At 47.1% G+C, this 17311-nt stretch overlaps 1 protein-coding gene across 1 annotated transcript; it reads right to left on the reverse strand.

Moving 5' to 3' along the window:
* Positions 1-4826: 4826 nt before the first annotated feature.
* On the reverse strand, positions 4827-6069 carry LOC135396062 (uncharacterized). The gene is made up of 2 exons (XM_064627131.1): positions 6058-6069; positions 4827-5117 (listed from the first exon to the last, which is right to left on the reverse strand). Exons 1-2 carry the CDS (start codon positions 6067-6069, stop codon positions 4827-4829), a joined length of 303 nt encoding a protein of 100 aa, XP_064483201.1.
* Positions 6070-17311: the final 11242 nt, after the last annotated feature.

Here is a 17311-nt window from a genome sequence, read left to right on the forward strand (position 1 = left end):
ACTATATAGACTAATGATACGCAGCAGTGCACAGAATGGGACAAGAGAGATAATGGCCTTGATGCAGTGTTGTTTTCCTCAGCAGTCGTACTAGCTCAAAAAAAAGATTCCTTTTGTTCGCTGTCGATTTGGTATGCGCATGGCAGGTCTCCAAATTTACCTCAAAGGATTTAGCATCACAGTGCTGTTTTCGTGTCGAAATTTCAAAAAGTTTCCTACCTTCCCTTGCCCCACATTGGCACAGCCGACACACAATAGGAATCGAGTTTTAGTACTGCGTACGGCAATCCCTTTTCGTACGCAAGGAAATAGAGGGCGCACACTCCGCATGCGCAGAACGTGACTTTACATACAGCGCACGAGCAGCGTGAACCAGAGCCCTGCACGGGCCCATGCCCCCGACCCGGGCCGAGCGGGCTGGGCCGGGCTTGTGATTGGCTGTGTGCTCCGGGCCGGGCCGGCAAACATGTTTCCGAGAGTCAGGCTCGACCGGGTCACGTAGCTAATTCCACGCCATGGAGGACTATTAGTTCATATAATCACGTGCTTGCGTCATTCCTGTGCATAGTATTTTCAAAAACAAGCAAGGGACATTGCATTATGCGTATGGTTCGACCCTCTATAACATTCTCAAAGCCACTTTACATTGCTCCTGACTCCTCACGTATTTCACAAACACGTTCGCAAAGCTTGGTGAGAGGGGTAAGGATTGGGAGGGGTTTGTCAATGGCATCCTCTACATCCACAAAAAACTTGGTAGTGTAACGGTAACGCACTTGCCCGCCTGCGTCCTGGATTTAATTTGGTCTCGTGCTGTTGTGGTGTCAAACCGACAGTTCTTGTATGTTTGTGGCCGTGTCTTCTCTTCTTATAAATCTACTTATAAATTTGTGTGATAAGCGCTAGAAACGCGTACGTCACGTCTGGAAATACTAGGCCAGGATCCACGCGCTGAGTCACCGGGCCGGGCCGGGCCGGGCAGGGCTCTATTCACTGACTCACTGGGACGGGACGGGCTCTATTCACTGGGCCATCGGGCCGGGCCGGGCCGCATAAAAACATGAATGTCCGGGGCCGGGTCGGGCCCGGAAAAGTCGGCCCGTGCAGGGCTCTAGTGTGAACAAGCGACTTCCTTGCGTACGCACCAACTAAAACTCTCTAATGAATATGTGAAGCCCAGTTTTACTGCTTCCTACACAAGCATACGCAACAACGTTGTGTACGCAAGAAAATATCGATTCTGACACTGTACATGCGCCGTGAGCAACGCTACTGGAGAGTTTTAGTAAGGCTTGCGCAACCACTTTGCGCATGCCAGGAAATAGCGGGTACACACTCCACAAGCGCAGAACATGAGTTTGAGTACAGCACGTGCGCTGTCTGCACACGCTCCTTCCTTGCGTACGCAAGCCCTGACTGCGTACTCTACAACTTAAACTCCTCTGCTTTAGCGCCAAACGAACGGAATTTTTCGTACATAGCGTACGCACGCTGGACTGGTTACGTGCCACTGCCGCGGTATGCGAGACAGCGCGAGAACTGCAGTTTGCAACATGCAGGTGGCCAATGCAACAGGCGTCTGGTGACTTCTACATTCCAATCACGAACCAAACAGATGATATGAAGGAAATCTATAGGAACCAGTGGAGAGACTCCGTGTCATTCGAAGCATCCAATAAACATCGTATAGATATTTGTTGTACACGAGAGATGGCGCCACACTGGCTTGCGCAAACGTGCGCTGCGCTGCACGGCACTGGTGGTGGCGGGCGATGGAACTCCTTGCTGTATTCGGCTGCACTGCACTACTCGTAAAATGGTGCGTTCGCTCCACAAGACCAGTGCGCCGCAAGTTGCTAACGGAGAGGATAACTGGCTTACTTTCGAATAGTTTCCGAGGCGTTAGAGACGACGTCTCCAGGCTTTGCTACGAGGAGATGAGAGATGTTTTACTGATGGGTGGGTAAGGTTTTACTACGAGCTTCAGACTCTACACTCTTAAAACAAAGCTTCACCACATTGCACGCTGAAGGCCAACCATTGTACAGAGTGACAGCACTATCACTCTTGATGTGTGGAAAACGCGGGGCGTACCCCTTTTTGTGACTATTCTCCCGTTTTCAATAAATCAGGGGAGAGAACGATGTCACTCGGGATGATGGTTGGCTAGGAACGTGCTATGCGGTGAAGTTTATTTTTAAGAGTTTACGTATGAGAAAGGTCCCACCATGCGAAATAGGCAAACAAGTTTTATTTTTATTATCTATCATTTACAGAATTTTCACAAAAAACGTATGAGGGCTACGCATAGATGCGGTTTTCGCTATGGCATATGCAGCCAGGGGACATCCTGTCGGTAAGCGTACGTAAATACTGGACGACTAATTACCTAACATTCACTAATTAACTCATTAATTAGATGTTTTCGGGGAAATGCGATATAGCAGAATTGCAGCCAGACATTATCTAATCCACACCCTCATTCAGATGTTCTGAAACAAGCACGTCTTTTGAGACGAAACTGAAACCAGGCACTTCTAACATCTAATTAATAAGCTAAGTAATGAATTTTAGGTAATTAGTCGCCCAGTAGTTACATATGGTTTCTGACAGGATGTTCGGCTCCTTGCCTTGCCGTTTTATTATAAAAATTCTGCAAACGATAAAATACCCCATGTGCATTCATCAGCAATGTCCAACAGTGCTGAACGTTTTGGTACAGAGACGATTCATTTGTTCACTAACAGCTTTTGTGGCAAAACTGAAAAAAAAAAAAATAAAAAAAAATACAAGTTTTCGAATCTCGAACGCTCGTGGCAGAAACTTGCGGGGAATTCCATTGGTCGTTGTAGTCCAGAAAAGCTTACACTTTTCAGTTACTTCAGTTACTTTTTCAGTTACTTCAGTTACTTTGTAGTCCAGAAAAGCTTAAGTGTGCATGTTACATTGGTCCCTTCAGTGCGACGTGCGCCGCGTTTCATTTGTCGTTCCATTCGTTCCTACACCGAATCCACACCGGCAGACTACGTTGCACTGCACGAAGACAACCTGCGGGATTCGCCATGATGATACAAGCTGTCGTTAGGAGTTCGGTGGGTGACGAATGGGCTCCTGTCGCATTGTCAAGGTACTTTTCTCAATAAAATGTCATTTTGTGGAAATTTGTTTTTCACAAGCCTTAACTGGAATGTCACCAACCATCGTACATGAAAAAAAAAAAAAAAAAGAAAACTATTTGCTGAAATCAGGGAAGTCAAAGCCAAACTGAAAGAATGTCAAAAATCAAGCAAGCTGGTGGCGAAAATCCTTGACCAAAAAAGAGACAAGGGTCGACACGAAAGGGAGAAGGAGGAAAGGTTCGACAAGAAGACTTTGTTTTGGGTGCGTTTCTTGTCGTACCAAGTCTAGGATTTTTCGTTATTGAAAGTGAGAGGATTCGATCAAAGTGGCAGGAGAGGAAAAAGATGCTGAATAGACGAATGAAGACAGATGGAGGACGTGCTGGAGACGGCGAAGAGTGAGGCCATGGCACAGGTTAGGGAATAGCCATCGAACGACGGACAAAGACAGATTGAAGGAGCTGGCTTTGTTATCCTGTAGGCCCTCTGTTGCATTTGACTCGGTGCTAGCTTGCTCTAACTGGCGTGTAGCTAGAAATCTCAGAAACTGCGTGTGTCAAAAACCACGCCTGGAATATTATAGAATATATTATGTGTGTCTTGTCATCAAGTAGGGAACATACATATAGAGGTAGGCCCCTGTACACGTACTCCTACTTTAGCCTAAATAGTGGAGAACAACTTAAAATATTCATTGTCTGTTGTCATCAAGCAGGACAACTATACCTATGGAGATAGACCCCTTTGCACTGACACTAACTCTGCCTTATAGTCCTACATGCCAGATAACACGAGATAAGTGTGTGTATTGTCATCGTACTGAAATGACTGTGCATTCAACAAAAATAGATTCACAACAGTTGTTTGTATTTGTCAGGTTGAGAGGTAAACAGGTACAGTAGTGTGAGATATGTCTATTTACAAGAAGTGTGTACACGAAATCAGCATCCTTCATTTCAGTCTTCAAGAAAGACGGCGTCCAACTGGGCACTACAAGAGGGCTTCCCATGTCTTCGTTCATCTTTGTTCACTTGAAACAGACTGTACTAGGATATAGAAAAAACAACACATTCGTTAGAGTGTGTAGAGCTCGGGCAAATGAAAATACACAGTTTCTCTACAAATATAGTGTAGCACATGCGATATTCGTGAGTTTTAGTGCATCGTGCGCTATCGCCTTTGCGTACGTAAGGCACAGCGTTGGTGGTTCTGCGCATGCGCAAAACATCAAGAGAGCTTAGCACAATGCGCAGAACCACGACGATTTTCCTTACGTACGCAAAGGCGATATACGACGCACTGAAACTCTAAAACTCGCTATTAAGCTATACTTCAATTTAAGCATTTACTGATACCACTGATACCCTGTACAGAAGCACAACAGACACCGTGCCTTGAACATATTGTCGGCAATACTTCCCATAGCGAACCTCCACAGCATATGAATTATAATTAATAGATTGCTTATTGCTCACTTACAATTACTTACTTACAGAGCGTGTGCAACATATCCACGGTCTAGGCTGTTAATGGGCGCTTAATATAACAAAACAAAATACAAAAACATTACAAACAAACAAGAAAAACAAAACATTATAACGTAATTCAGATAATCGGTTTGCTTGACGCACGTTTCCTTCTTGAGCACTGCAGCACTAGAGAATAGGCATGCGCGTTGTGAACGTTTTTATAACAAAATATACTGACCTATCGCCCGTGCCAGCCATGACTTCCGAAGCCGCCGAATCCCTTGAGGCCACCGCTGAAGCCGTGCCCTCCACCAAGGTATCCGCCTCCGCCGTGAAGCTTGTGCACGTGATGAACAGTTTTCACCAAGTACGTTGGTCCTCGAAGAGCATGCACGTGGTGGCCATGGCCGCCGCCAAATCCGAAGCCACCACCAAATCCCCCATGGCCAAGAACAAGACCACCGCCATGGCCCGAAAACCCACCAGCCGTAGCGGTGGTGAACAGGCCGAAGGCAAAGAGAAACACAGTCTGAAAAAAAAGAAAAAAAAAGAAAAACGTTACGGGAATGAATGAAATAAAGAAAAGAGAGAGTTGTAAAGTAAGGGAGAGGGTGATCTCTACACAGGTTGACTTGCTATTTGTATATAAAAGGGGAGAAAGTACATAAGCATATTATACGACGTTAGCGTTTCTATCTGGAGTTCAATATAATTATATCATATGCTGACTTATACATGCATGCATACGCGTATTTGTAACATACGAGGAGAATTGCAGCCAAGCCTTTCTGTTCCTGTCGAGAGAAATGAAAAAAGAAACGAAAGAAAGACTAACAAAAGAATGTGAACTGTATAGGGCCCATATTTCTATCGCCTTATGCATAGCTATCTGAGCCATCCGGGGTAGCATGTAGAGCATGGGTGATGATCTGAGATTCAGATCATATTGTGCTTAAGCTAGTGTTTGAAGAAAGCATGAAAGGAGATTCATAGAAAAATTTCAGCTAATTATAGTGTTACGACAAGTGTTCGGCAGTGCGGAGAAGCATTCTGTTCTAAAGTCATCGCGCTGATGGTTGAAAGCTGGAACAAGTGCCTTTCTGTAGGTAAAGACTATGTGGTAAAAATGAAACGCGTAGATATGCTCAATGCATCATTCATTTTTCTAAACGACCACTCTAACAATGAAAAGTCTGACAATATTTTTATATACTCAGTCAAATAACTCGTAATTTATGAAATTCACTACGAAGAACGTATACCAATGTCGATTTTTTTTTTTTACTCCGTCTGCCCCGACGTCCCTCTCGCGGTTCGAATATATACGTTAAGTGTCTTTAGAAAGTGAGAAATATCGTGGTTATTTGGAGAGTTCATAGCAAGCAATACATAGTCGCAGTGTGCTAAATAGCAGCAAGGCATCCGAGTACTCTGCGCGCTTTCCTGGACTACCGTACCAACGTACTTACCAACTTGTTCATCCTATAAGCTCAGCGATGCAACTGACATACACCTTCGCTGGTAGCCGCGCCTTTTATATTAGTCGACTAGACGGGTAACGAAACTCCCGTTTCCTTGACATTCACTCGTTTGACTAGTTTGGCATGAGAGAATTATCTTTTCTTTTTCTTTTTTTGCTCTCCAAGGCTTATCATGAGATGCACGAAATGAAAGGAAAATGGAAACGGCAGATTTGATGCTCGTACAGCTGGACGATAGCTGTTAGCCTGCCGTTGTTCCGTTTAACCCAGTTAATAGCGAATGAGGTACGATAAAAATATTTCTCGGCTCAAACAAAAAGTACTTCAAGGTGACTGTTCCAAAATAGCTTCGTATTACAATGTGAAAGGATCAAGCTAAGCCGTTTTTCCTTCCAGCCTTTATTAGCAACCAATGAACCGGTATGCAAGGGATACGTCATTTTGGAGTCTGTTTTTAACAACAAAATAGAGTAAATTTATTGGAAGGATTTAAATCCACACGAAAGCCATGTGGATTTGATTGACGGCCAAATCCTGCTAATCGATTAATAGGTAGGATTTGGATTGAATCACGGGTGTGAAGATGGATTTGGCTTTGGATTGAATCGTTCTTCTAATAGACATTTGGATCGAATCACTTAGTAATTCATTGCATAGGCATTTCAAGTAGGAATGAATCCATTTGCTGCAGATGGAATTGGACCTTACTCGACCCGTATTATAAACTACACTGTCATTTGAAAGGTCAAGGTTCGCCCTCAGTTTACTGGACCGCAATAACCACATATAGGACGTATAGCCCCGCGAATAGAGCTGTGACGTAATTAAAACTAAGTTGCTCTTATTATTGAGTTTTAGAGTAGTTAATTACCAAAAATATTTTCTAACTTGAGTAACTGTTGCTGTAATTTAGCTACGTTTTGCCCGTAACTTGTACTCGAGGGGGCGGGGGTACATAGTTGGTTCTAAATTTCCGTCCGCAACATTGTCTGTTTCGAAAAGTTAAGGATTTCCTACCGTATTCTCGATTTCTATTTTTTTTTTTCGTGGCCCCTAGTCTGCACCGGTTAAAGCGTTCATTTCTAAAATGGTATACTCAAACAAGGTTCTAACAGTTTATGCGGACACTTATCAACAAGTAACTCACATAAAGGTCAAACAGTGCCAGCACCACGGGCTGAATCTGGACACTCCCTGTTCGCGGTCAGGGATGCTCCCTTTACATCATAGTGGCTTCTGTTCGTTTGCCTATCCCGATACTTTTCTTTCAGAACTGATTTTCATTTGTCAGTAGTATAGACCGTGGTATACTTGAAATACTTGACACTCCCGCTCCCTTGCTCTCAAGGCTCGACACAGCGCGCCACCTGCGGGCTATATTGGCGTGGGGACTGTGGGTGAAGCTGGCTGAATGCAAGTTACCTGTGGGCGCGGTATTGGTCCATGGCACTTGCGTACAGTTTGAGTCGCTCTCAATGAACAACAGATACTTATCTGGACGGCACTGCACTGTGGTCCTGGACGAGTTTTGTAATACAAATGAAGGCAAATGGGCTAATTGCATTGCGTGTCCACAGCGTACCACCTGCACAGATTTCTCGCGGCGCTTGAAAGGAGTCAGGAATTCTTAACCGCTGTCATGTCGATGCCCACCGTCTTGCGTATTAACCCAAAGGAAAATTTGACGTAACAGTTAATAACGAGTTTATTTTACCCGCACCCGACATAATTTTAAGTCAGAATATTATTTCCTCACACATTTTAATGCAAAATCTGTAGGGGGAGGGAGGGGTGTCGAGGTAGCTTGCCCTTGTTGGCCGCACTCAAGTGGGCATCGTCACGACTATAACCAAAAAAAAAGCAAAGGGGGAGAGGGGAGTTGAGGATTTCAAAGTGATGCGTAGGCAGGATGACCGATACTGATGGGACGAAGGCACACTGTAGGTGAGAGGTGCACTAGAGTGGTCTTTCCGCGAGGCCCGTTTCTTGAAGAAAGCGCACGAGGCCGCAAGTTTTTGAAAGTCGTTCCGCATAACAACCTTCGGGGAAGAGGACGTCCGTCAGTATACCAGGCCTGGCGTGGGGAAGATGAGTACATCTGTACATCGCACTGGAGCCAATCCTTTGACCAATTAAGCTTTCCGTAATATGTGTAGGCATTCGAATTTAAACTTCGGACATTCCCACCATCACGATAAGGATCGCCATCGCCGCTCCGATCAACACCGTCATCTCTCATCGTCATCATCGCTCATCATCGTCATCACTCATATTAACTATGGGGTAGCGTTCCGCTCCTAGAGTGGAAAACCTCCCCATTTAATCGTCAGAGTATAACCGTTGTTGTTGTTCGAATTTAAACTAAACTCTGGATCTGGTAAACTCTGGGTCTACTGCGAACTGCCCGGTGTTCTTCGCAAACTACAAAATTCGTATAGTGCACAACATGAACAAGTTTGAGTAAGCAACGTAGCAGGGTTAGCAAGCATATTATATTCCATATTACACATTAGTGATATCAAACCTTTTCCCGGGGCTCTGTTAAGCACTGTGGTTCATTGGGATCTTACCATTGCCCCCCATACGTCTGGGGAGCTCAAAGAGTCGCGCTACCCTACTCCATATTGACAATGGTACATGACACCGCAAGAAGCAATGCTCTGCCGACTCAGACATGCCGCAAGATGGACAGATACCCGTGCGGCATGAGTGAAATTGGTGCAAACGTGAGCGTAGTGGGAAGACATCGCGGGCAAGATTCCACTGAAGACAGGCACGCCGAGCATCCAGCTAACCAGCCGTAATTTTGTACGTCTCATTGACCCCCTGCGGGAATTTACTATTGCCTGCCGTTGCAATAGAGCGGGAGAATCACTCCTCCACCGTCTTCGAATGAATGTTGCACCGACACCCTCATTCCTGTATAAAATGCGCCAGACGAACTCCCCCAATTGCGCAACTTTTTGTGTGGAAGCCGACATTGAGCACTGCCTCCTATCCTGCAACCGGTACCTCTCACAAAGACTCATCCTCCAACGCCACTTGCGACAACTTGGCTACCCTAACGTCACTTTGGCCACGCTGCTCGGCCCGGTCCTGCACAACTGGCCTTACGATTACCTTACGACTACCCTCTTGAGCTTTCGCCGTGCCACCGGCCTCTCGACCAGCCTCTAAGGCCCTTTTGTGTCTGTTTGTCTCTGTGTGTACGTTTCTGTTCTTTCTTTCTTTTTTTCTTTTTATGGAAGGAATAGCAAGTCGGCCTATGCCTGACTAACCTTTCCTCCCTTTTTTTTCAATAAACATACCCCCCCCCCCCCGTAATACGCCGTCATGCGTACTTTTTTTCGTGTCGCCGTGGCTACTGGACGAGGCAGTGACGGAACCGAGTGCGCCTGTATAAAAGCTACGTAGAAGTCGCTGACAGTCCAGAGAGAGACGCCAGCATCTGGGTGATACTTCTCGCACCTACCTTACGGCTTCGGCGCACGCCGTGAACACTGGAGGAGTTAGTTCTGTTCTAGGTCGCGAGGCCGATCAACCACCGGATGGCGTAACCCTAGAATACTCTGTTAACGCGCACGCTGGGGGCTGAGGACTGCGCAGTGCTTCAAAAATGGCCCGAGAGTGCAGTGCAAGGCAGTTCTCTGATACGCCTGGCAATCCCAACCCTCCCTGTTGGTGGGCGAGCTGCATTGGGGACATTCTTACCCAATCGACTGACCCACACCACAGGAAACGAAAGGCATGCCGTGTGATGGCGGTTCGAATTACCGGGGGGCAGCATGTACACATCTGCAAGAAGCCACAGGCGGCCATCATGTGGTAACCAAACGGGCACGAAAAGTAATGGTCAGGTCAGCACGTTTAAGTTGACGTAGAACCGTACTGCAGCGACCACACACTTTGGGCCAGTTAATGTCCCCAACAACACCGAATATCCTCTGGATGTACGAATAATGTCCTAACGGATTCGCACGTCCGATGGATATCTGACTGATATCCATCGGACGTACGAACCCTTTGAGCATTATTCGTACATCCAGAGGATATACTTTGTTGTTGGGGGTCAGACACCCCATCCTTGTCAAAAACAACACCAAGAATTTTGACTTTACTTCTTACGGATCCCTGATATGGAGCATCACACGAAGGTTTTGCATTTAAAAAGAGCGCAAAACTCTTCGACCTGTTCAGTTTTGCACCAGAAACTGCACCCTAATCCTGAAATGCCTTCCACAGGGGCTCCATGCAACTATCCCGCGGCAGGAAGACAGAGAGGTCGTCAGCGCATGTAAATACTGATGGCAGCAATCTACCAGACAGCCTAAGCCCGGTTAACACGATTGCGTTCCAACGCGTGCGCGAGCGGTTTGCCGTAGAAACCAACCTGTGCGTCGCCCCACATATCGTAGGCCATCATATATAGGCCGAGCTCCGGGTAGAAGAAAGGCCAATCTCCAAGGAACGAATGTACAGCGAAACAACTGTGAACTTCGCTCAGCGTCGGACGCCCTGCGCGAGGCGTCAAAAATATGAGCGTCCACCGACGATCTGACCATGCGAGTTATTTTTGCCCACACTCTAAATCATTTTACACCTTAAAGGGTGTAAATCAAAATGTTCATGGCGCACACCTTTTAAGGTGTATTTTAACACCCTCATGGCAATTGATGTGTAAAGGGTGCAACGCCGAATAAAACTGCTGGGTTCGTGGCAATATGCTGGCAACTGTGTATTCACAATTACCAGCATATTGCATATAATCACATTGAGGTCCATATATGTATGTACATCAAGGTAATTAAATATATGTGTAAACATGCAGAGCCGACATACAGAAAATCATGTGTGGCGTGGCAGCTGTGCATGGCAATGAAGCATTGCAGCTGTATATGGCTCCTCGTAAAATTGTAGACCTTCTCATGAGAAGGCACCTCCCCCATATGCACGTTCATTACTTAGAACGTTGCATTTATTCGTTTCTTCAATGCTTTGCAGTGTTGTACCCACAAATATCTAACCCTTCTAAAATGCATTACATGGCTTATTATCCTCGACTCACCAGGATGTTTGGTCCTCTGCTAGCTGTATGGTGTACGCGTTTCGAAGGGAGACACCAGCATTTTAAAGATGTTGCTAGAAAAACTCGACATTTTAAGAACATAACACTGTAGAGGAGGTGGTGTTCCCCTACATGAGTCCTGCCCGGCGATGATGGAATGTCCCAGTGGGCAGATGGACGTGGCCTCACGCTAGGACGGTGCCGGTAGAACTGACTGCCAGGCGCAGTAGCGCGCGGCAGCAGAGGCGCGTCGTCGTCGTCTTCCACGGGCCGCCACATCGCTGCCCCCCCCCCCCCCCCCTCAGACGCGGAGCGGTGCATGCGGTTGAGGTCCGCGTCGATACCATGAAGAGGAGAATGAGGACGACTCGTGGATGGTGGACGATTGGAGACACGGCTTGCGATTGTGGCTGTTGATGCAGCAGCGGGATGGCGGGAACAAGGGCGCTGCGGTCCGGGCGGGTTCCAGAGATGAGTTGTGAGTGCTGAGTGGTTGGGTGCTTGAGTGCGTTGTGTGGCGTTGAGTTGCTGCGTTGCTTGTTGCTGAGGGAGTGTGTTGAGTGATCGTTGTTGAGAGCTGTTTGTTGCTGATTGTGTTGAGTCCCTGCTGAGTGCGTTGAGCCCTTGTTGAGTGCGCCGAGTGCTTGTGGAGTGACTGTTGTCGAGCATTGTTGCTGAGTGAATGAGTTGCTGAGTGGGCGACAGTACCGCGACCGGTACGACAGCGTGAATGCCGGTTGCCGCCAGAGAAGTGCCGGGAGGACCATCATGAAGCAGGTGGAGGCCGGAAAGCCAGCTTACTGTGGTCTCCCTGCGGGTCCCCGGTGGAACAGTGGTCCCGGTGCGCCTTGCCTGCTAGAGGGTGGTTCGCTGCTGGTTTGCCGCCGAAAAATTTAGGATGTTGAGTGGCCGAATTACGCCGAACATGATGTTCGTTGTTCGGGTCACCAAATGTAGAGGAGGTGGTGTTCCCCTACATGAGTCCTGACCGGCGATGATGGAATGTCCCAGCGGGCATATGGATGTGGCCTCACGCTAGGACGGTGCCGGTAGAACTGACTGCCAGGCGCAGTAGCGCGCGGCAGCAGAGGCGCGTCGTCGTCGTCTTCCACGGGCCGCCACAAACTTAAGCACTGTAGCGGGCCGTGGACAACGACGATGATGCCCACGCGCTAGGCGCACCTGCCTCAGTTCCACCGGCGCGGCCATGGAGACAGGCCACCGTCATCGCCTCTCCGTGGCATACCATCATCGCCGGTCGGGGCTCATGTAGAGGAAGACCACCGTCCTCTACAACCCTTTCATTAGCAAGAAGACATCAATTTTATCAAATGTACGTGTGGTCGCAGCCAGAAAGGCCACATCTACTGATGGTCCCAAGGAGACACTGCTTCAACATGCACCAGAAGCAATTCAGAGTTACATTCATGACCGTGATATTTACGCAGAATCTGTAGTCTATGTGAAAAGTGGAATTGATAATGATAACACGTTTGCTGTTGGCTGTGTTGTTGCCAAAGTATCTTCCGAGGAGGACTTACCCGCGTTCGTTGAGATTATACAGGCATATATGTTATTAACTCTGATACCATTTTTCTCATACAAACATTAACTACAGCTGAGTATGATGAGCACTATCATGTATTTGTTCTGTCTTGCAATGGCGAGCAATGTGTTTTAAGAAATTTAAGCACTATATCTCAACAGATCTTCTGAATCTGCATACATTACTAAATGTGGTAGACATGTTGTAAATCCACGCCATGCACTTTTGTAATGTAACTTCCCGTTTCCTGTTGTTGTATATATTTACTTTTGCTCATGTGAACGAAAATAAACACACTCCCTTCCTACACCCAGGCGACACACTTATTACCATACTTCACCTGAGGGTGTAGTACACCATTGTTACACCCTCAGAAACTTCCAAAACAAAGTTGTAGGGTGTGAAAGGGGTGTGATCATTGTTAATAGGTACACCTATTTTACACCTTTAAAGGTGTGAAACGATTTAGAGTGCAGCGTCTGCGATTCCGTTAGCGTCAACTGCGGATGAACACGTGGCTGGTCAATCAAAGCGCATTTGAACGCGTTGTGAACCATGCCCTTTAACTGTTTGCTCGACAATTTTTTTTGTTGATGATCAAAACCGGCGTTCTCTGGGTAGGAGAGCGATTGAAGAGTGCCGACACCTACATATTACTTCTGAAACAATGTTCTGTTGTTTGACTAAGGCCCGGATTCTCGCTCCGCCCTGAGGATTAAGTGCACGCGCAGGGACCCTTCCGTCCATTCACGAAGCATGGACAGAAGGGCCCCTTCGCGTGCGCTTAACACCCAGGGCGAATAGAGAATCAGGGCATTAGTATCGTGACGATAGGTGTCACGGGTGGCATCTAAAAAGAAAGACGACGATCGCGCGCCAAAAGTTGCGGCGCTTTGGAGAAAGAGCGTCTTTGTGCAGGACATTTCCGCCGACAGAGATCAGGCAATGCATCCAAACTTTTTTTGGTAATAATATGGCCCTTGTAAAACGTACAGAAAAAAAATATTCTTTCTTGTTTTATTGGGCTCTCTGCTAACACGCATTTCCGAACTCTACAAAATTGTGGAGGTGCTAGTTCAGGGGTAATGCAGTGAGTGAGAATTACATAGCTTCGGTGGAAGGGGGGGGGGGGGCTTCATGTTGTTATTAGCTGTTTCTAAGGGTTGGTGGCATTGATTACCAGTCTATCAGCGTACTTAGGACCGGTTGAGCTCACTGACATCCGATTTGTATAAATTTTCACAATTTCCACAAATGTGTGGAAATTTCTAAACGAAGTGTTGCAGCGACCTGGCGCTTGCATTTTTACACTTTTATGACTTGTTAAAGCTTCATCAATGCACAAAAAAAATTATTTGACCATGCGTTCTATTTGCACCAGTTAAAGGGTTAAGGGTAAGATGTAAGCGAGCACAACTTTTCGAGGACAGGGTTGATGGTAATCGCATACAAGGCGGGGGACAAAGTGCACCCGTGACGTACACCACAAGTGATGTCAAAGGGACACGATAGCCCACCAGCAGCAGAGACAATGCTTGATGCTGCCTGTACAACGCCTCCACGAAGCGTATCCACGGTTCATCGAGCCCATAAGCGCTCAGACTAGAAAAAAAAAAAAAAAGGTGCCTGTGTTGCATAAAGGTACCTGTGTCGCCTTAGACGGGTCAAAGGACGCCACAACTGCTGGGATGTGTCCCATGTTTATCCACTTAATTGGGTCACGTATCGCCACCCTGTGCAGGTCTGATGACCTGCCGGGAACTGAACACACTTGACAGGGATGCGAAACTTTCTCAAGGTGAGGCGAAACACGCAAACGAAGAGCCTTGGCCAGGATTTTATCCATACTGAAGAAACTCCGAGACGAGGGACACGGAAAAAATGGGACAACCACAACGAAGTCCCTTTTTCCGTGTCCCTCGTCTCGGGGTTCCTTCAGTATATGGATCTATATCACCAGCTAGCTTGCTTCCGAACTATTCTGTCACTATTTTATAATCACATGTCAGTAGAGTGATGGGTCGATATGCATCCGCGGATCCTGTTTTCTGGACGACACAAGAGGACAACAACTCTGCTCTGCATACTAAAGCAGATCATTCCTCGGGATAAACGCAAGTTAAATACCTGAATCATCTGGCCTCCATTCCAGAACCTTTCGTAGAATTCAGCTACGAGGCCATCAGTGCCAGGGCATCTACCATTCGGCATTGAGGAGACAGCTGCTAAAATCTCATTTTGCGTGAGCGGCCCATATCCTACATGCTCTATTTTTTTCCTACAGTAGTTGGCACTCTCGGTTGATAACGGACTCGTCGGGTGATGCTCCTCGTAAAGGGTCGCGAAATGATCGCGCATCACTGCTTGAATGTCATCAGGTTCGGTTAGAAATGAGCCGTCAGCTGACCGGAGCTCGGTTATACAGGAGCTCGGATTTCCTTCTACATAGCGCCGTACTAGCATGAGCAATAAGCTTCCCGACACTAGCGCTCGACGCTTCTTTGCGCTACGAATTTTCGCCAAGAGTGCATTCTAAGGCACGCTAGACGCCTTTTCACATCCCTATTTCAAAGGCAGTATCATGGATACGAGAGCCAGGGTGGCGAAGAATAGCTAATACCAGCCAAAGTGCATCTCTACACTGGCGGTGTTCAAGCGTGCGCTGAGGTTTCCCAATACCGAAAGCGGTGTGCAGCTTCCTGCTTCAAGGCCTCCCAGTGATCAGGCCGAAAACCGGGCACGGAACACTGATCCAACAACCGATTCTGCAGGTCGCTTTTAACTTCGGGGTCCTCGAGCAAAGACACGTTCAGTCGCCAAAAACAGCAAGCAGCGCGAAAATTTAGGAGCTAGGCCAGATCACGACCATCTCTTACATCAGTGTTTCCCAAAGTGTGGTCCGCGGACCCCTGGGGGTCCGCGAGAGTGTCCGTGGGGGTCCGCGACCTTCTCTCACATTTCAGTGAGGATTTTCGTCCCCTCAAACACGCTCTCGTACATGCTGCCCGACTTCCAGACACCCAGAAGTTCCAAAATTGCTACAAGCATGCTTCAAAGGCTAGCTTCTAATTTCTGATAGAAAAGTCCTGCAATGCACGTTTGTCCACGTCATACACATACAAACAAGAAGAAGAAACCAGTCCGGAATCGTTTCTGAAGCTGTATCGAAAGCACGCAGCAGCTGACAAGGTTGCTGGTTATGCACTGGCTAGCATGGGAAATACAGTGCGCCATATCGTTTCGCTTCGAGTTCGAACTTACTGAGAGTGTTCCTGTGTTTAGCGCATTTATAATTGGCAGCTTGCGGACCTCTTGCAGCGATGGTGGCACTATAGATGATACCTCTGTTTGGTATTATCAATCTTGAGAGTTGTCAGAGACAGTCTGAGACAGTCACTTGACCATGTTTATGTTTGCACAAATGTAATTTCGTTCCTTGTTATACCCTGTCGCGCATATTAAACGCAATGCAGTGTACACAGCGTGTATCCCGGTATATTTGTGTGTGTGTGGGGGGGGGGGGGGGTCCGTGAATTGGTTCTCATCGCTACCGGGGGTCCGTCACCGCCAAAAGTTTGGGAAACGCTGTCTTACATGACCATAACACTCGCCCGTTCCCCTATGGGACTTCCGTCCGCGTCTCGAGGAACGGAAGGGCCGTATTTACGCGCCGAGCGTCCGCCAGGGGCGCCTCTTGTAGCTCAGCTGTGTGTAATATGAGTGGTCCTTGTGGTTAATTATTCGTGCGTACATGTTTGTATATTGTCGCGGGTTCTCTGTGCATGTAGAGCTAAGAGTTATGAAACTAAATACTCAGAAATGGGCTGTGCTCTGAAGCGCTATGTGCCGTACATCGTACATATAAACTTGGTCATCTTGTGTGTTGGGCCAGTTATCATGCGTTTACGATTGTCAGACGCAAGCGCGTTCAGAGTTTACGTTTCGCGTGAGATGCGTTCCGTGTTAACATACAGGGCAGTTACAGAGAATGGGTGAATGGGTGGGTATGGTACCGCAATTGTTGCGGTGAATCACCTCATCCCATCGTCATTCATGTAGTTGTTGTTGTGAATGCGACCATAAGAAGAAACTGTTCCTGGCAAATAGGTGACTGACACCAGTTATGACGTCCAAAAGAATTTGTTGTATAAGCAAGCACTTCAGTTTTGAATCAGCAGTTGCTTGTTTTGTTTGGCTACTTATTGGTCCCTTTTTATTTTACTTTTACATCTTTTTTTTTTCTCTTTTTCTTTTGCGGTCTAGCTGTCATTATAATGCTCTGCTAACCTATATTATGCTGTTCGGATAGAAGCCACTTTGAGAACTTTTCTTGATGGTGGCTTTTCTGCGACGCTACCTTGGGGGTGTAATCAGCTCAAAAATGGATGAGGCAGCTGGATGGACAAAACGACACGATGGATGGCATGGCACGGTGGATGAGGTGGCACGAAATTGGATGAGGCGGCACGGTGGATGAGATGGCACGTTGGATGAGGCGGCCACAAGCGCCTTGTGGTGCCCTTTTTGTGTTCCTCTTTGGGAGATGCAAGGCCGCGTAAACTTCGTGATCACTAAACCTAGCTACCGTAGCCACGATGCCACGTCTGAGAATTTTGCGCTTTGCGCCGACG

The sequence above is a fragment of the Ornithodoros turicata genome, chromosome 1 (assembly GCF_037126465.1).
Source record: "Ornithodoros turicata isolate Travis chromosome 1, ASM3712646v1, whole genome shotgun sequence".
Lineage (NCBI taxonomy): Eukaryota > Metazoa > Arthropoda > Arachnida > Ixodida > Argasidae > Ornithodoros > Ornithodoros turicata.